This window comes from Castor canadensis, chromosome 15, assembly GCF_047511655.1.
Source record: "Castor canadensis chromosome 15, mCasCan1.hap1v2, whole genome shotgun sequence".
NCBI lineage: Eukaryota > Metazoa > Chordata > Mammalia > Rodentia > Castoridae > Castor > Castor canadensis.
In genome coordinates, this window is record NC_133400.1 from 89,058,171 (window position 1) to 89,079,269 (window position 21,099).

The 21,099-nt window shown below is 40.7% G+C and overlaps 2 protein-coding genes across 8 annotated transcripts in view; one reads left to right on the forward strand and one right to left on the reverse strand.

Annotated features, from left to right (window-relative positions):
- Il15ra (interleukin 15 receptor subunit alpha) overlaps positions 1–4,406 on the forward strand; it is a 29,721-nt gene extending 25,315 nt beyond the window's left edge. For both annotated transcript variants that reach the window (XM_074056721.1, XM_074056722.1), the window contains 2 exons: positions 2,250–2,325; positions 3,653–4,406. In XM_074056721.1, the coding sequence (XP_073912822.1) occupies positions 2,250–2,325; positions 3,653–3,767 (191 nt within the window). In that variant the 3' untranslated portion in view covers positions 3,768–4,406. The remainder of the gene's footprint in view (positions 1–2,249; positions 2,326–3,652) is intronic.
- Positions 4,407–17,141: 12,735 nt separating this feature from the next.
- The window catches only part of Fbh1 (F-box DNA helicase 1), a 48,086-nt gene continuing 44,128 nt past the window's right edge, over positions 17,142–21,099 (reverse strand). For all 6 annotated transcript variants that reach the window (XM_074056733.1, XM_074056732.1, XM_074056731.1 and 3 more), the window contains 2 exons: positions 18,338–18,469; positions 17,142–17,646 (listed from right to left, as the gene is read on the reverse strand). In XM_074056733.1, the coding sequence (XP_073912834.1) occupies positions 17,476–17,646; positions 18,338–18,469 (303 nt within the window). In that variant the 3' untranslated portion in view covers positions 17,142–17,475. The remainder of the gene's footprint in view (positions 17,647–18,337; positions 18,470–21,099) is intronic.

A 21,099-nucleotide genomic window follows, 5' to 3' on the forward strand; every position in this document is an offset into this window, starting at 1 on the left:
CAATTCCACACCTTCCAGAAAACACAAAAGGGTGGAGAACTTGGCAGGCCATCTGTTCATTCATTGTATCTGTATCCTGGACCCAATTTCTTTACTAACTTTGCCTGGCAGTAATTGAAAAAGAGACTCAGGGTCTGGGATTAAGGCACTGAATTCAAGTTATTCTGTGTTATCCTTGACCCAGGAGTCCTCCTCTCTCCTGAGTTTTTATTCTCATTCACAAGGAGACAGGAAAAAGCATTACGAAAGTAAAACTACAGTTTATATCAACTTGCCTTTTCCAATAAATTGCTCCACAAACAGTAAGTGCATGGGAGCCTATCAGTCAGTGTGGAGGCATAGTTTACCAAGACAAACATCTTTGCTAAAAACAAGTCCCTTTTTCAGTCATAATGATGATCAATGCTAAGTTTGAGAACTCAAAACATCTTTCACTAATTTCTCTTGATTTCTGCTAGTTCTTTGCTATGCTTATTTTATTAACTTACAAGTTGTTTTATTTCTATAATTTTGCTATTGCTTCTGATTATAGTGCCATTACAAAAATATGAGGGAAAAAAACCTGAAATAATTTTTAAATGAGAATGAAGATTTTTATGTCATCACACCATGACTTACCACTTCATTGTTAAGATTTTTCTGTGTATGGGGTTGTGACTTTTTAGAAATTATTTCGAGTTCATTTTATCTCAGCTAGTTTTTTTCAATCAAGATATTATAGATATCACTCCATGCTAATATATTTATATTTATTTCATAATTTTAGTAATTGGATAGTATTCCATTGTATAGGCATGCCATATTTTATTTAATTTTTCACTGAAAACAGACTTAAGGGCTAGGTACATGGTAGAATGCTTACCTAGCATGAGTGAGTCCCTGGCTTTAATCCCCAATACCACAAAAAAAGATTTTAAAAACAACAACCAAAAAGCAGAAGGGAGAAGGAGATTAACATCTTGAAAAGTCTTTTAAACAATACTTGGGCTAATACCCCCGAATATTATTTCCTTAACTGGGCATGGAGGTATATGGCTGATTCCAGCACTTGGGAGGTTGAGAAGGGAGAAAAGACGATCAGAAGTTAGAGTCCACCTAGGCTATGTGATAAGTTCCAAGCGAGCCTGGACTACATGATAAGACTCGGTCTAAAGAAAAATAAATAAATAAATAAATTTGTAATAGAATTAGAGTCAAAGCCTGGGCTTCTGTGAGGCTTTGGCTGTGTGCTGCAAGTGCCCTTGAGAAATGCCTAACACGGAGGTCTGAGTGTCCCCTGCACCCCTGTGTTCATCTGTTTTGCACTACAGTTATATTTAAGGAAGATTTATCCTGGTATGTAAGGCATGGACTTGATTGTAGAGGGTGCGCCTCAGTGACACGTGGGTTCTCCAGCTGTTGCGCCTTGTCATCTGCATGTAGGGAAGCTGGATGGTTTTTGCAGGGAGATTTCACAATAGTAAGAGGAATTGGCCAGATCTGCAAGTGTTTTTAACAACGGTTGTTCTTCCACTCTTGGGGGTAAGCCTCCTTGCTCACCTGGAAAGACCCACCCTTCCAATCTCATCTGATAATTCTCAGGTGAAGTGATGGCTGCTGACCTGACACTCATAAATGCCCGTGTACTCCACACTGTTCCTTTTAGTTCAGTCAAAACATGTGTTCCCTTTTTCCAATCATCACCTTACCTGTGATACCTCTTAGAACACCTCTTCTTTCTCTTTATCAGTCTTCTTCTGCCTTGAAAAATTGAAAGTTAAAAAAGAAATGATGATGAAATTGGAAGGAAAATGACACTGGATGCTATCCAGTCCCTAAATCTGTGGCATTAAGGAAAAGGGGGACACCAGGAGGAGCATCAACTTATCTGTTTCCTTCACCTTGAATTTAGCCAAACTGGTGGTCTTCTCTTCCTGCTCCCACCTATCACCCAGGCTTCATCTGGAACTTCTTCCTTTCTCTCCTGAGTTACTCCCATCCCTGTCCATCACCTTTGTCTAAGAAGGTAAAAGGATCAGGAGCAGGGGTATAGGATAACATGAGTGGAGACAGTCTGAACTGGCAGTGTTGGCAGAAAAAAGACGGGGTTTTGCCCACATGTGGAATAGATCAAAATAAAGCAAGCTGGCTGGGAGGGCATTTGGACCCCTCTGCAAGAAAAGAAATTGCCAAGTAAAATACAAATTCTTGGCAATGAATGCATTCCTGGGATTCTCGCATGGTTGCAGCTCAGTTCTGTTCTTTTCCAGTCACCATCTCCACATCTGTCAGCACGTTTTGTACGGTGTTGGTGATGCTTCTCCTGCTGTGGTGCTTCAGATCAAGGTGAGTGGCGAAGAACCATAGGACCAGATTCTCCTGTCCCATGACTAAAGAGGTATATTCTACTGATTCCTGGGTGCCCTCTCAAAGGAAGAATCCTTTCCTGGCTGTGGACTCTCACACTTGGCCACTTCTGTGTCATTCAAAAGGAACATCAGTGCTAACCAGGTCTGAACCAGTCCTAGAAAGCCCTTCTCTTTCCACACAGTTCTCAGACCACTAGTCCAAAATGGGGCAGCAGGAGCCAGGCCAATGATGCGGGGGAACCAATCTGCCAAAAGCAATTTGTGTCGGGCTAGGGGCATGGTTCAAGTGGAAAAGTGCCTGTCTCTCCAGGCACAAGGCCCTCCAAAAGTACTTCCAAAAGCAATTTGTAGCAGCTCATCTTATGACACATTCATGAATAATTCTCGTATGTACTCTTGAACTATGGATATACTTTCTTATAAGTATACCCTCATGTCACTTTAATTCTGTATGTTTAATAATTGAAATTCTGCATTTTCACAATTATGACAAGTTTCTGCCACTTACTGACATTTCAATTTTTGTTTTTTCATTTTTCTAATCCTTAGGCGTTTTTATCACTTTCATTAAAATCTCAAATGGAAATTAGCCTTGATTTTTTATTTCTATTAGTTAGTAGCCAGTTGATGTGGTTGCAAATTCAATATTGATATGGTTGCCCTGGATCCTTCCTTAGCATTATTCTATGAGTGGATATCAGATTTCTTGAAACTAAACTTTCAGTTACTAGCAACAAAATATCAAATATTATGTCAATTTAAAAATTATGACTGTTTGAGCCTAATTTTGACAAAATGAACATTTCATGAAATGATACTATAAAGCCAAATGCATAAACAGACACCTAAACTTCACATAAATCTTCAAAAGCTATTAATACCAGATCAATCAATAAGAAATATCATAAATCTCACAGATACTGAGAAAATAAATATCAAAAGAGGATTTAAATGCTACTTGCATATTTAGGCATTCTAGGATTTCCCAGTCTCTCAGCAACACAGATTGTTGAGGACTAAGGGTTTTATGATTCTTGCAGGCAGGATTGGCTGCTAGTGTGACCTACTTGGTGCTGGGCATACATGTTAAACAGGAAGTATCTGTCACAGGCATGGTGGCCTGTAATCCCAGCACTGAGGCATGTGGATCTCAAATTCAAAGCCAGCCTGAATTACATAGTAAGTTTGAGGCCAGTCTGGGATATATAGCAAAACCCTATCTCAAGACAAAAAAAAAAAAAGTATCTGTTGACTTGAGAGCAATCCTCTTTCTTTTTGAAATCTGTGAATCACCTGTTTTTCAGGCAAACTTCCCAACCACCTGCTGTTGAAGTGGAACGTATGGAAGTAATGCCAATGACCCCAGGGACCAGCAGTAGAGAGGAAGAAGACACGGGAATTTACCCACACAGCCCCTGAAACTTGGGGAAACCATCCAGTTAGGCCTTGTGTGAAGGAGCCAGCTCTGCTTTCCTAAAAGAGAACCTGGAAGAGACACAAGGAGCTGGGCACCAGGAAAAAGCCAGAATAGTCAAAGGTCCCTGGTGTGATCTTATCAACTGTGTCCAGGCACCTCCCCATATGGACACTGCCCACCTGGAAAACCTCAGTACAGAAGCCAGCTTCCCAAAGTGTGAGCAGCTGAAGCTCTCCTAGGAGAGGCTGAAGGCCTCCAAAAATACCTCTGACTTCACTCTGACATTTTTCAGGACCACTTATCCACTTGCCTGTCTGTTCCATCCATCATGCTGACTTGCAGTATACAGAGATCAAGAGTATACCTGAGGTCCACCAGTTCATTCCAAGGATCCTCCTAGCATGAAAGATGTCTACAGGGAAGACATTGGCATTTGAAATCCTAGAAACTGTCTCCAGTGCTCTGTGCCTATCGAAAGGGAGCCAAGAAAGACAGAAGAGATACTGAGCCAATGAGTCCTCTTAATTTAAGTATTCAGAAAGAAGCAAACTGAACTCAGTGACATTTTACATATATATGCATTTATATTTATACTTCCTTATCTGTTATATCTACATATTGCATGTGATTTATATTTTGAAAGTGCCTTGTATAAATAAAATATCTATTTTTCAATACAAAAAATTCACTAAAAGAATCACCAAGGAGAAATGGTCTCTAAAGGAAAAAGATGAGAGTGGTAATGCAGAGTCCAAAATGATTGAGCTAAGATTTTCTTTCTAAAAGGAACTCATACCTAGAGCTGACACAGAACACAATTTGGGGAATTTCTAACAGTTTCCACGTAAGAAGAAGTAACATGATCTAATTAAAACAGTGGCAAATTTGGGCCCAGCTACACATGTTCTCTCTTTTCTTTCCCTGTGTTCTTTCTATTTTTCTTTCTTTGCTATTTATAACATTTATTTCTAAAACCATAGGCCAAATCCTGACTCCTCATTCATTCATTGCATGAATGAATACTTACTAGATGATCTTGGGGTCAATGCCTGCTAAGTACTGAGAAAAGTCAATTATCAAAATTTTTATTTTGGAATAGAAAAAGTACGCAGAACTCCAAAGTACTTGAAAGTTCTTCAGCTACTAAGCCTTCAGCCCAATGTCTTTAGCTGGCTACAAATCTAAATAATTCACATTTCCCTCTTCCCACATTTCCTATCCTCCACAATGTTTGCCATGAAGAATGTAATCACTCTTTATATTTTTTCTATTTTGTCTTGATTTTTTCTTGGTTACAAAATAAGACTCTTTCCAAACCTTCTAGACATTAGGAAGTAGGAGAAAAGGAGCCCAAGAGACATATTGAAGGACCTCTTCGTGTGTCCAATTGCCCACTCAAAAAAAAGTAACTTAGAATCTTGAGTCTACTTGTTTGTTTTCCCACAAGCCTGTGCTCCTTTGAGGCATGAGTGGCTCAGTTCAAACCCTAGCATCCCCAATACCTCACACTGCCTGGCACATGTCAGAATTCAATGTGCAAATGTTCTTCTAGAATTTATACATACAAGGCACTGTATATATGAGGGAATCCTCTTACTCTTTTGTCCCCTAAGTACCTGACTATAAGTCTACACAGGCTATTTTTGTTATTCTTAGCTAGCCAGAATGTAACAGCCTTTCCTCTCCACTTTTGAGGATCCTTCAGTGTTGGAAAGCCTTACCACCCACTAATACAAAGGGCCTAACATCACTACTCCTTGATCCCACTAGAGTGTGGGCACCTGGCCTGGGTTGGCCCATCAGATCTTCCTGCCTGGTACTCAGAGCTGTTGAACACAGAATGAATAGCATAGAAGTGGTTGTTCTGCTTTCTACTCTTAGCTTTGTAGATCTCTTTGGTTCTTATCCATTTTGAAAAATAGATCCTCCAACTTCTTGTCAATCAACAATCCCTTGGTATTCTTCCAATATGTTTTCTTTTTTTCCTCTTAATAGATTTCATTTTTATTATTTGTCACTGAAAGTTCCTAATTGATAGGAATTTGGTACCAGAAGAGAGTATTGCAAATTACAGAGAAATAGGGAAATAGAGAAGATATGTGATTGCTTATCTGCCATGTGGAGAGAAAGGAGTGTTCTAAGGAGGGAACTCAGCAGCCCACACACATGGTCAATTAGTTCACCAGAAGCTACCTGGAATGGCATGCCAATTGAAGACCTGGCTCTGGGAGACTGCATTATTTCCATCCTTCACAGGTTGGTGGCTACTTTTCTTTCTTTATTTTTGGGGGGGCAGGGTGGTTTGTACTGGGGTTTGAACTCTGGGCCTCAGGCTTGTGAAACAGGAGCTCTACCACTTGAGCCACTTTACCAATGGTGGCTACTTTTAATGGCACCAAAAACCCTAGAAATGAGGATAATAAGCTTGAGTCTCTAAAGTTTCAATTCAAACCAAAGACTGAAACTTAAAGGATTCCTAGAACCAAGCTGAACTTCATCCCTTAGAGATAGAAAGCCAAGATATCTGAAAACCCAGCTCAAGAACCTAGGCCTCTGATCTAGTGAGTGACATTAGATGAATTAGCAGTCCCACCAGGTTTTCTAACTTGAAGGTCAAGCATTCACTGGACAAGGCCATGGCCCCAGTGTTGGAAAAAAGATAGAGGGGAAATGTGGAGGACTTATGAATATCCTTAACCCACTCTCCCTTTCCCTCCCTGTCCTCCAAACAGCCCTGGTTTTGTCTGAAAACACTGTCACATTTTTCCTTGGTTGGAACTGTTCTACAAGTGGACATCTGTTCTCCAGATGACCCCTCCCCTGGCTCCTGGTCTACAGGGTAAGGAAGTTCCCTGAGTATGCCTATGGATCCTCAGGATCGCAGAGAGCAGCCTATGCAGTTAGTGCTGGATATTGAGAAACACTAAAACAATGCAAACATGGCTAACTTTGATAAAAGAGCCAGAGAAAAACAACATACGTGGTTGGCTGCCCAGCCCCAGTGTCTTTCCCAACAGTGCTCAATAATAACATCCCCCATCCCCCTTCACAGTCATCTTTTCTAATGCCCATCCCCCTCCAACATCCCTTTCCCACCACAGGATGCTTAAAACCCCAGCCTGCAGGAGAGGCCCATCCATCAGTGCTGCTCTGATGGCGAGGGTCCCTCTCAGGTCTCCTCTCCCTAATAAAGACCTGCTGTTTGCAAGGGTCGCAGATTCTTTCTCAGTCTCTCTCTCTCTCTCTCTCTCTCTCTCCTTCATTTTCCTTTCAGTTAGGACAACCATTCCCCAAAGGCAGTCCAGTCCAGAACTCCTCCCATGTGCCTCCACTCTTATTTCCAGCTGCTTCTCAGGGATGGTCCTACTGCCTCCTCATGGATCAGTGCACTGCTAATATTCAACCCATCTGGCATTGCTTCACCATCCTCTCTACATCCATCTTAATGTTTGAGTGTCTGCTCGAATTTCCTCTTTTTCAGGGAGCCTTCATTAACTACTCAGATGTAACATACCATCTGCCTCTGACCTCTTGTAACATATATTCTGTGCTCTAATAATGTGATCATTGCTAATTATTGCCTTTGTAACTATGGAAAGAACATGACTTAGAAGACCTGAGTGTCAAGCACTCATTCTGTCTTCTGGTCTTGTCACTTGGAGGAGTCACTTGAGATATATTGACTGGCACTGCCTTGTCTTTAAAGTGGGGGTGATAGCCTGTTGTATTGCCCTTTGCATAAAGGTCTGGTGTCACATTTGAGCGCTTCGAGAAGCTTCCAGCCTCATAAAAAAGGGAAAACATCAAAACAAACATAATATAGCAAAAACCTTACACCACAAATTAGAAGACAGTAAATACCATATGAGTTGTGAACACTGTAATGTCACACAAGTTCAGTAAAGGTAGAAACCACTAAGAGTTCTGAATATTTGAGGAGCACTTCAGAGTCAGGACATGTGTTAAAAGCCTGGTGGGAATTGAAATAAATGTTAAGGAACATTCCAAATGGGGGACAATGAACAGGAAAGCAAGTGTCAGGTTCAGGAAAGAAAGAGCAAAGCAGTTGGGCAGATGTGCGATAAGAATAGGGGAGAAGTAGACTGTCAGACATCATAATTCCTGTAAGACCCAAGTGAGCAGTTCTAGGATTGCTCAATAACTGTTAAATAAAACTGAAACAAAAACAGCCCTAAAGAGCAAAGTTGTGCAAGAACTGAGTCCAATCAGTCTGGGATCTCAGTGCTCTGTCTCTGGCTCCACCCAGCTGTTCCCCTGTTAGTCCCCATCACCTTGAATTGGGTGGTTCTCTTCCTAGGCTGTTCTTCACTTCTCTGGGCAAAAAGTCAAAAGCACTAATTATAAAACAAGCATGAATTCTTCAAAACACCCTTTTAAATAACTTTGTCCCAGTGGGAACTCAAGTTGCTCCAGGACAAAGTGGCCTAGGGCCAGCTGGGCTGTACATGGATTTCATGCACATTTTCAAAATATGATCTCTCTTTCTCTCTCATTCATTAATAGTTCAAGGGATTTCATGTGAAAATTCCATATATGCATGCAGTGTAGTTTGATCAACTTGTGATCTCTTTTTTAAAGAGTTCTAATTCCAACTCTTCACATGGTAGTAGTGGAAACACCATAGTTGGGAGTTGGAAATTGAATTTCCATCCACGCTCTACTCTGTGTGATACTGAATAGTGGTCCTGATCCAATTCCTCTGTTTAGCCTGCTTCATCCTCTGCAAAAGGAATCTATCATCCTCTGCTTGCCAGGTGGCAGGAAGGACTTAGTGAAATACTGAACAGAAAGGCCTGAGTCTACTGGGTGGGATCAGTTAATGTTGACTCCATTTCCTCATGAGATCTGTTTTTATACTGGATAATCAGACACCAGTCACTACCTACACTGCCCCTTCCTTCTTGAATGAATTCCCACTTTCTTAGGATTTGTTCTTTCACACAGCCATGTGCATCAAAGGGGGCTCACCTCATACCAAACTCTAGGAAAGTTCTAATTATTTTAAGTTATTTAGCCTTGCTAGTGACTAGTTTAGGAAAGGGCAGGTGACCCAATTCTGACTGAGATATGTGGTCAGCTGGAAGTTTTCTTGGAAAGCTTTCTGTGCTACTGTAGAGGCACAGAAAGCAAGCTAACCCCTTTTCTGATACTGTCATGTCAGAATAGCATGCCTAAAGTATTGTAGACAGCTGATTGTAAAGGAAGTCAGCTGGGGCAAAGCCGACACTAAAGATGACAGAAGAGAAAAAGGGCCTGGGTTCTTACCACTGATGCTAAGCACCTGAGATGAGCACCTCTGCTGCTCACCCTCCTCTTCCTCCTGGAGGAAATCATCACATTTTCTTGTACTTTGGAGTTAATCACAACACAAAATATCCCACTGCTGGTGGGAATGCAAACTAGTACAACCACTCTGGAAAAATTTGGAGGCTTCTTAAAAATCTAAACATGGATCTGCCATATCATCCAGCAATCTCACTCCTGGGGATATACCCAAAAGACTGTGACACAGGTTACTCCAGAGGCACCTGCACACTCATGTTTATTGCGGCACTATTCACAATAGCCAAGTTATGGAAACAGCCAAGATGCCCCACTACCAACAAATGGATCAAGAAAATGTGGTACTTGTACACAATGGAATTTTACTCAGCCATGAAGAAGAATGAAATCTTATCATTTTGCAGGTAAATGGATGGAACTGGAGAACATCATTCTGAGCGAGGTTAGCCAGACTCAGAAGACCACCTTACCCTAGCTCCTGCCTAAGTATTACAGGTGTAAGCCACTATGCCTGATCCTATGGTGCTTCATTGATAAGGTGCCTTTCATAACTATTGACTCTATGCATCTGATAAAACTGTAAAATCTTGGCAATCTCTCTGGACAGGGGAATTAGAAAATGTATCAAAACTAAGCCGGGTTTGGGAGCTGAGACAGAACCATGAAATAAGGCTGAAAAAAATCGCTAGACCAGAAAGGAATCAAATGAACTGTTCAAGAGTGTACAGGGCTGCATTCTTTCCATCATCCTCCCATCTCTTTTGGATGTTTAAAAGATATATACTCCCCAAAGGAGTAATTGAGTCTGAGAATAGAAAGTGTCTGGGTTTTGTAAACCTGTGACCAGAAAGAATATCTTTAAAAGGACCATAAAGAATAGAAACCCATGTCACAAAACCCTTTGTAAGGCCAACCCAGACCCTTTGTCTCCAGGCTTGAGTGGTAGTATCAAAATAGGAAAATTGGAAAGTTTCTAGATAACTATATACCAAAGTGATGCGCCATGAACTGGAAAACCCCAGCCCAGTTTGGGAGAGTCCCCTCCAAATGCTAAGAAAGCTGTCTTGCATGAAGACCAGTGGAACAGAATAGAGGACCCAGATATGAAGCCACACAACTATAACCAACTTGTCTTTGACAAAGGAGCTAAAAATATACGATGGAGAAATAGCAGCCTCTTCAACAAAAACTGCTGGGAAAACTGGTTAGCCATCTGCAAAAAACTGAAACTAGATCCATGTATATCAGCCTATACCAAGATTAACTCAAAATGGATCAAGGATCTTAATATCAGACCCCAAACTCTAAAGTTGGTACAGGAAAGAGTAGGAAATACTCTCGAGTTAGTAGGTATAGGTAAGAACTTTCTCAACGAAACCCCAGCAGCACAGCAACTATGAGCATAGATAAATGGGACCTCATAAAACTAAAAAGCTTCTGTTCATCAAAAGAAATGGTCTCTAAACTGAAGAGAACACTCACAGAGTGGGAGAAAATATTTGCCAGCTACACATCAGACAAAGGACTGATAACCAGAATATATAGGGAACTTAAAAAACTAAATTCTCCCAGAACTAATGAACCAATAAAGAAATGGGCATGTGAACTAAACAGAACTTTCTCAAAAGAAATTCAAATGGCCAAAAAACACATGAAAAAATGCTCACCATCTCTAGCAATAAAGGAAATGCAAATTAAAACCACACTAAGATTCCACCTCACTCCTGTTAGAATAGCCATCATTAGCAACACCACCAACAACAGGTGTTGGCGAGGATGCGGGGAAAAAGGAACCCTCTTACACTGTTGGTGGGAATGTAGACTAGTACAACCACTCTGGAAAAAAATTTGGAGGCTACTTAAAAAGCTAAACATTGATCTACCATTTGATCCAGCAATACCACTCTTGGGGATATACCCAAAAGACTGTGACACAGGTTACTCCAGAGGCACCTGCACACCCATGTTTATTGTGGCACTATTCACAATAGCCAAGTTATGGAAACAGCCAAGACGCCCCACCACTGACGAATGGATTAAGAAAATGTGGTATTTATACACAATGGAATTTTATGCAGCCATGAAGAAGAACGAAATGTTATCATTTGCTGGTAAATGGATGGAATTGGAGAACATCATTCTGAGTGAGGTTAGCCTGGCCCAAAAGACCAAAAATCGTATGTTCTCCCTCATATGTGGACACTAGATCAAGGGCAAACACAACAATGGGATTGAACTTTGAGCACATGATAAAAGCGAGAGCACACAAGGGAGGGGTGAGGATAGGTAAGACACCTAAAAAATTAGCTAGCATTTGTTGCCCTTAACGCAGAGAAACTAAAGCAGATACCTTAAAAGCAACTGAGGCCAATAGGAAAAGGGGACTAGGTACTAGAGAAAAGGTTAGATCAAAAAGAATTAACCTAGAAGGTAACACCCACGCACAGGAAATCAATGTGAGTCAATGCCCTGTATAGCTATCCTTATCTCAAGCAGGAACACTTGTTCCTTCCTATTATTGCCTATACTCTCTCTTCAACAAAATTAGAAATAAGGGCTAAATAGTTTCTGCTGGGTATTGAGGGGGTGGGGGGAGAGGGAAGGGGTGGAGTGGGTGGTAAGGGAGGGGGTGGGGGCAGGGGGGAGAAATGACCCAAGCCTTGTATGCACATATGAATAATAAAACAATTAAAAAAAAGAAAGCTGTCTTGCCCTGTGTGAGCTAAAGTGCTTAGAGGGGCCTTAGACAGGTGTTTGTTCATAGTGAGGTCTTCATCTGTCTGGGGTGGTGGAATATAGGAACTCTCTTTTGTTTTAGGACAGCTTCAACTATACCACTATTTTCACTAAAAATCCAAAGTAGTTGTTTTTAGTCTTTTAACGTACCCCACATCCTAAAGACCCAGCGGTTCAGGTGACAATGATCACACTTGAAGAAAAATATTAAATCACAAGTCTAACTTTAGAGGTGTCAAAGTCCCCTTTAAATCCAGGTAGTTCCTCCCAGAAACAGATCAGATGTCACCATAAAGACAGGATTTGGAGGATAGCTTGTGTAGTCACTGGGCTTCCGGGAAAATATGATGTCTCACATGGGGCCTTATAACTTCTGCCTACTTTTGTGCTTACTAAACTGTCTCACTCAAACCATTTAATGTGTCTGCTCCCACACCCAGGCTTTTGCAGGAAAAGATAACTATCCACTAAACAGATAATGCTTATCTTCAACTGGGTTTCTATCAGCTTTTGCTCTGTTCTACATCTGCGCCAAACCTTGGGGTAAATAATTCTGGATTGAAGACCACCCATTGAGCCTTTCTCACAGATTGTCATCAGGTGCCAGCTATTCTCTTCCCTTGCATTCTACTTTGTCTTCCCACACTAAATAAATCTCTGCTAGCCTGCTACCTTGTATGACTCCTTTATGGATTATTTCAAAATCCATTGCGTCATTAGTCCAAGACCCTTGGAAAATTGATTAGAGTTCCCATCTTCTACCAGGGAAACCTCGTTTCTGAACACCCTCCAAATGTCAATTCCAGCCATTCAAGAGGTAGAAATAGGAGGATATGGTCTAAAGCCAGCCCAGGCAAAGTAGGGGAGACGCTATTTGAAAAACAAACTAAAAGCAAAGGACTGAGGACACGATCATTTGGTAAAGTGCTTGCCTAGATGAGGTCCTGAGGTCAATCTGTAGTACCACAGGAGAGGAAAAAAAAAAAAAAGGGAAAAGAAATGCTCTACCTCTAATTAGCTCTCCCCCAGAGAAAACATTTAAAAATATTTTCATCGGAAATTTTGGTATACATCTCCTTGTCTCTACAATAAACTCATGTTAGCTTCAACTTCTATTTTTTAGTTTGGGGCACTGTAGTTGACCTCTTACTGTTGAGGCTAGAAATTCAGCTTGTTCATTCCCCTCTTGCTCCAAGTTCACACAATCCCTACCTCCAATACACATGAAGACATTATCAGGACTACAGAAAACACTGTCATATATAGTTGAGCTGGGGGATAAATCATGGTCACTTCTCTCCTGCACAACCAGTTGCCTCCCAAAGAATTAATAATAACTGTGGAGCTCCAGCTTGAGATAACCGCCATCTTGGATGCAACCATCATTTTGTCCTCCAGGTGACCTTGGCACATACATCCCAAACCCTATAGGATGAACCAAGTGCATTGTACTGGCCACTGACATCTGGACTGTTTCTTAATGGACATTTAAACATGTTAATTGTTTTTTAGAAAGGCCAATTGTCTGTGGGCCACCTTTTTTCTAGCTTAACATATGAACCTCTTCCTCCTATCTTGTGGTGCAGATACCCACTTGTCTTGCTGCCACCCAAGACACACTTCTGTTTGTAAGTCCCCAGCAAATTAACAATCCTGGATGTGTCTTCCTCTTTTGCTTCAAGGCCCCATCTACCCTTGGTCACTGATCCTCATATTGGAACTAGGTTTTTCTGAAACAGTTGCCTTTTATGAAAGTTCCCATTTGCTTAGTTTTCAGTACTAATTCTAGCCTAAACACTCTACCATTTATCTCAGTCTCCTACTGAGATTTGTTCAGGAACATCTGGGATTCTACAAAGGTCATGTTTTTTAAGAGACTGCACCTACAGTTTCAAGCCCTACTTTGACATAGTCTGGTGCTCTTCTTGAATGGATGCCTTGACATCCTCTCCCTCGTATATCCAGTTCTGTTTCCTTGGGGAATGTCCTTTCCAGTCTTGGCTTGTTCCCTCACTTTATTGAATTACATTCTCAAGTAGCTTATGGAAAAAGGCTCCAAGGTATGCCAAGGAAATGGGGGATATGAAAATACTCTTATTCTTTTGATTCTTTGGCTAAGTTTAGAAACCCAAGTTGGAAATCTTTTTCCATCAGGTTTTTAAAGGATAGCTTTACAGTTCTGCTGCTGCACAACCTGAAAGTACTTTTGAGTGAGTCCTGGTATTTTGTACTTAACTTCTTTTCTTTCTGAAGCTTATGGGGTCTATCTCCAGTGTTCTGAAATTTTCACAATATACTCACTTGCTTCCGTATTGTAATGGGTATCATAGTTGCATGACACAATACACTCGCTGAAGATCTATTTTCACCCATTTTGCTGGACATTTCAGGGAGCCATTTCAGTCTAGAAACTCATATAATCCGTTCAGGTTAATTTTCTTCTTTAAAAATTTCCTTGCCTGTTTTCTATGCTCTCTTCCTGAAACTCCTTTATCAAACAGATGATCAACTTCTTTTCTTGTTTTTTAATCTTTCTGCTCTATTTTCTCAACTTATCCTTCCTACAATTCTAGTGCATTTTTAATTTTTCACTTGTCTCCAAGTATTCACACACACACACACATTTGTGTATTCCTGTTATTTCATGGATGTACCATCTTCTCTTATTTTCTGAATATATGAAAGATTTGTAAATGTACTCTCCTTGCATGGGCAGCTTCCTCCAAGTTGGCTCTTTGGTTCTAATATACAAGTTTCATTTCAGTGGTGCTTCTCAGATGTTTGTCAATCTTGGTTCACTGCTCCTAGTTAAGAGCCAAGTACTGAAGATCAGTTTGACCCTGAACGCCTGGCTGGGGTTTGATGCCTACAGGCTTAGGAATTTAATGTCACTGGCCCTGCTAGTTGGGCTTCCTACAGAATGAACTGTCTATCTCCCACTTCAAGGACATATATGTGCTTCCCAACTTCCAAGTTTTTGTGGCTGTTATTTCCTATTTTCTTTTCTCTTATGGGTTAAAAGAAATCCTTCTACCATCATTTTAGTATGGTTTCAGGAAACCAAAGCAAATACATTTAATCCATCATGTTCTCATTCACATTTCAGCCCACTGCAGTATAGCTTCTATGCTGAAGGATCTCATTATATAGCCAGGCTAGCCTCACTCTCATCTTCCTGCCTCAATCTCCCAAGTGCTAGAATTACAGGTGTGAGCCACCATGCCTACTTTAGCCTCACTGACACTGATCAGCTAACACCACCACTGACTTTTATGGTGTCAGTTAGGGGCCATCTTTCTACCTATATTTCACTCAGTGTCTTTGTGGCACTGGATGCTGAAGGCTTTTTCTTTTCTTGGTGGCACTGGGGTTTGAACTCACAGCCTCACACTTGCTAGGCAAGTGCTCTTACCACTTGAACCACTCCATCAGGCCAAGGCCACTTTTTCTTAAATTCTTTTTTATTTGATGGTGCTGGGGTTTGAACTCAGGACTTTGCACTTGTTAGGCAGGCATTCTACCACTTGAGCCATGACCAGTTCTTTTTTTTTTTTAATAGGGTCTCACTTTCAATGCCCTGACTGACCTCGACCATGATCCATACTTTCTGCATAGCTAGGATGATAGGCATGTGTTACCACACCCTGCTTTTTGTTAGGGTCTCATTAACTTCTTGCTTGGGCTAGCCGCAAACTGCAGTCCTCCAAATCTCCACTTTCTGAGTAGCTAGGATTGTAGACATGAGCCACTATGTCTGGCTCTTAAACTCCTTTCCTGAATTCAGTGACTCCAAAATGATGGCCATTTCTCTGAATTCAGCTGTCACTCTTCCTCACAAACCCTTTTGCTTTCTGTACTTTGCTGAATGACAAAAAATGTCAAACACCAGATCCAGGCACATCAATATGATGAGTGTTTTCCTTGGTGATGTCTCTAAGAATGTATACTTGTAACAGCCACCCAGCATCCCCAAGCCCTCTGTTTCTCAGGCTTGCTTCTTGGACATCTGCTCATCTCATTCTTTATACTCTCCTATGATAAACTCATCAAAACCCTTCAATTTAACTATGAATTATATACTATAATTCTAAAATCTCCATTTCCAGGTCACAGTTCTTTGCTGGAATATGGATCTGTTGTTTATGCAACAGCTTCTTGGATGATTGATTCTCCTTGAATTTCTCATACCACTCCCCCCCCCCACTTCAACATTTTTAAAATCAAGCTCAGCATTGATTTTGTACAAATCTACTACATCTCCCATTTTCCCTTTCTCAATGCCTGGTGCCCTCATCTACCTCAACAACCAGCCAGAAAATGAGGAGACATATTGAGATTCTATCAGAGTTGGCACACCTATCTAAACACTAAGACCTATATACCATGTTAGTATCAAGAGCAGAAGGTCTCAAAATTTAGTGTGCATCATAATCACATATAGGGCTCCTAAATACCAACTGCTGGGACTCAACTCCAGAGCATCAGACCCTGCAGCTCTGGAGTGGGGACGGAGAGACTATTTCTAGCAACACTCAGGTGATGTTGATGCTTTCAAAACCACTGATCTATGTGTCAATTCCCAAACACCAGACCTACTGCAATTACCTTAGCCCAGTCCATCAGTCATCATGTCTTGATGATATTGCAACCATTAGCCTTTTGATTTTCTGACTTTCATTAGCCTTTTAATTCATTTGGCCTTCTTAAAACATCCTTCAAACTACAACTGGAATGATCTCCCCCAGAAGACCTGATATTGGAAGATCTTGGACTCTGCTTAGCTTAGCTCAGACATTAATGTGGTGAATTCTTGGGTGGTGCTGCGTGTGTGCCCCTCCACCTGCCATCAGCATCCTAAAACTGCTGAATGACAAAAAATGTCAAACACCAGATCCAGGCACATCAATATGATGAGTGTTTTCCTTGGTGATGTCTCTAAGAATGTATACTTGTAACGGCCACCCAGCATCCCCAGACATACTGAACAGAGTACCAACTCTGCATCTCTCCTCTACCAACACCCCATCTCTTCCACAGTGGCTGCCCACTTCTACTTTCTCTTGCAAGTGTTTCTGATCTCCAGTTGTATGTGCTGGAAACATGAGAAGTCTAGCGACAGCTACTTTGTACTTGTTTTCTATGCATGTTGCCAGTTCCTTGTGGAAACTGTGAGCCTTCTAATGACAAAGACACATATTATATCTTGTATACATGTGACTCCTCATGACATGAAAATTTTATGCTTGTTGTGTAATGTGAATAGTGACAAGTTGCTGGAAGGAAAAAACAGGAAAAAGAAAGAGTTAGAGAAAGTTTAGAAACAACAGTGCTAAAGCTAGGTGTCACAGTGGCATGCCAGTGCTGCAATGCCTGTTTAATTGAAACCTGGTAATAAAAGTTTAAATACATAAAATGTTTTTTTTATCAAAAGAACTTTCTCCACTTCCCTGATCTGATGCATACAGAGGACAGGCAAGTGAAAACTGCTATCTGTAAGGAACAAAGAAATGGCAGGTCCAACTCTGGTTGGTGTCTTCTTCCTCAGAAAATGCTCTGTGATTGAACTCAGAGTCTCAGGTGAACAGGGACCCTGCCCACACTGGCTCTCTTCAGCACATAGAACCCACAGCAAGTGGGCTCTCTGCACCATGGCAAATGCTCATCTTGGCTTCAGAAGACAAGGAAGAGCAGGGCTTCGTGCCGGGGTAGCACTATGTTTTCCACAGTGCGTTCCATGGATCGCACTTGCTCTGGCGAGGCAGTCAAGAATGTCAACGGCCCGATCCGCTGTTCTGCACATGAGTGGCAGAAGTAGCCACCTTTGTTTTCCTTCCTGTTGCTCTGCAGTGATGGATAAAAATAAGAGGTAAGGGAACAATCAAAAGACAATGATTCCCCAGTACAACAATAATATGATAATTAAAGAAATAAAGACAATGATTTTCTACCAAAAAGTGCTGAATTACTGTCATAGCTGCCAAGGGACAATGCATAATGATTCTGGTGTTACTGACCTGTGCAAGCCCTCAGAGGTAATACCTAGCATAGCACTATTATCTAGGGTAGATTCAACTTTATCAATTCACTTAAAGCAATAACTGACATTTATCTAATCAACAGATGAACTCGGGTCTGGGAGTATGGCTCAGTGGTGGAGCATGTTCTTAGTATACACAAGTAATTAAACAAGTAAACAGAGGGAGAGAGAGGGAGAAATAAAGAATATGCGAGAGATAAGAACCAAGAAAAACTGAATTGGGCTCTCCAGATAAATGGTTCTCCTCTGCAGTTTCTGGTCACAGCCCCCGTGTCCTAGATGGGAGGGCTTCAGAACGTCCTGACAGTATCTTCCACCTTGATTCTTGGTTATTCTGTCTTTGACAAAAGGAAAGACCTTACATCTGTTGTGCTTTACAGATAAAAAGGATTATACAAATTTCTCTATCTTCCTCACTCCAAACCCAGATAAGCACTTAGTTCACAAGCAATGAAATGTAATGATTCAATTAAATCCTACAGACCACAAACGTACATAAATGATGGGCAGTTTCTTCATGGTGAGGACTGTGTCTACAGGGATGGCATTGTTGCACTGCCCCACACAGCAGCGAACCACTCCTGTTTTTAAAACGTTACTTGTCAACTCTGCTTGCAAGAAGTACTCCTGAAAATGAAAGAGACAGAAAGAGATTAATGGCAATACATACTTTTCCTATCTTGGAACCTCCATCAGTAAAAGGCTATATACAACCTTTAGACATATCCAGAATGAGGAAAACACTACCCAGTTTTCTCTTAGTTTATCTAATTTTTTTCTGCATCCAAAGCTTTGCCAAGACAGTCTGATTAGAATCTTGGTTAAATTTCCAGGGTTTTTTTTTATTTTCTTTTTTTTCTAAAAAAAAAGGATTTAAGTTAGGTGCTGGTGGCTCGCACCTGTAATTCTAGTTATTGGGGAGGCAGAGATCACGAGTATCACGGTTCAAAGCCAGCCCAGACAAATGGTTCATGAGACCGTATCTCAAAAAAACCCATCACAAAAAAGGGCTGCTGGAGTGGCTCAAGGTGTAGGCCCTGAGTTCAAATCCCAGTATCAGTACTGCAAAAAAAAAAAAAAGGATTTAATGGACAAACACAAAACTACTGTTTACAATGATATTTCTGGATTTTATCTCATACTAATCCATCCCCAACTGCAACATTAGAAATTTATTTGTGTAGTCATTTCACAATCCAGATAAGCTAAAACAGATAATATTAATAAAAATTGCCCAAGGCAACCCCACACATTTCCATCTTCCCAGGCCATGGCTGCCTAGTAGGAAGGTGAGTCTTTAAGCCTCAGGTTTCCTTATTTGTGAAATGTGTAACATGGTACCTACTTCATATGGTTGCTGTGAAGAAAAAACTCATAGTACATGCAGAGTGTCTGTGCCTGGCACAGAAAGCACACAACACAATGCTAATGATTTCCTAAGCTGGAGATGCCGCAAGCTCAGGGACCTTCGCCTGTGCTGCTGCCCCAAGGAGTTCCGCGTGGTACGGCAACAGCAGCAGGGCTGCAGATGCTTGCTGTCCAAAAAATTGTGACCTCCTATTTTCCAAACTTCAACTGGCTACTTATTGAATTTCTTTTCAAAATCTATGTCCCACATTTTGATTTATTTGGTTTTCTCTCTTGTAGGACCTGCCTGTTACTGAAAAGAAGAGAAAATATATAACTCAAGTTTCAACCAATGACTAATGACAACTGATAGCGTGAAATCCTTTTAAAAATAAAGTGAAAGACTTTGCTGAAATCCCTTTATCTGTCATCTGCATTCCCCTCCCCAGAGGCAGCCAACATCATGGATTTGGTGTTTTTTCTGACCCATTCCAAGATAGTTTCACATTTTCATACATGTCCAAGGACACACTATCATTTTATAGGTGCCTGTTTATATAAATGCTACACTTTTGTTTTCCTCCTCACCTAGTGCATTTCTCTCAAGTGCTATATAGGACTCAATCACACAACTCTTTCATATTTTGTGTGATTCAGGTTGTTTCCAAACACTTCTAGCAATGCAGCAATAAACAGCTTTGTACAAGTTTCCTTGCCCAGTGCATGGTTTCTATAGGCCTGGATCCACTTACCATTATAATCCTATATACACATATGCACATATGCAAAAAACAGAAATTAAGTTTTACAAATTACTATTTAATATTACATACAATGCACCCCAATTTAAATTTTATGCTATTTCACTTTTTTAAAAGTTCATTACAACAGACTAAATTAACTTCATAAAACATTAATGAATGGCAACCTACACTTTGAAAGTATTGCTACAGAAAGCAGTGCACAACAGCAAGATTCTGTGTATGTGTATTATTAATATTTGCTGTTAGAAGTTTACACTAAAAAATTTTAAAATATTCATTCACTTAAAAGCAATAATAAACCCATTCTTAACCTATTTTATTTAAAACTGTATGTTTAAAAAAGTTAGCCAGAAGAGTAGCACTGTTTTACACTTTTATAAAAGTCTCTTTAATATCTACCACAACAGAAAATAACTGGACTCTCATCTCTGTTTCTGCATTCAGTCTGGGTTGAGGGACATCACATATCAGGTGGCCTCTTGGGACACCTCTGAGGACACACTGAGGAAAGCAATAGAGTGAAAAGCACAAATAACATCCTAGTACCTGCGAACAGTGTTATATATGTAACTGTACTATAAACACAGAATGCTTTACATGTGTATGTGCTATGAGCACAATATGTGTTCACATATAGTACACATAGTATAGGATATTCATGTATAGTATATTCTGTGATTACAGTATACATTTCACATAAACACATATGTACTGCGAGCAGAATGTGTTACACACCTAATATGTGCTATGAACACAGTTTGACTTTGTGAAGCCCTGGAGTGCAAAAGTCTGATTACATCAAAATGTAATACTTAGATGTGATAAAGTAACAGCTAATGTTTACTTAACTTGTAAAAAACACCTTCTGAGTTGCTATTACTGTCATTATGGCAGTTTTGCAGATAAGGAAACTGAGGTAGAGTGGCTAAGTAATGTGACCAGTCATAGAAGGGGTTGAATGGAAGAACCGAGATGCCAACCAGGGCCTGAGCTCTTTACCGTAACCACTCACAGAACAGGAGGTGCTTCTTTCATCCATTTGACAAGTGCTTTCGGCACACCAACAATGTGCTAGGCACTGCTCTAAGGATGTGCTTATGAGATCTGGATTAAGAATGTAAGGTCCTGGAGGCTGAGAGGCTGTCT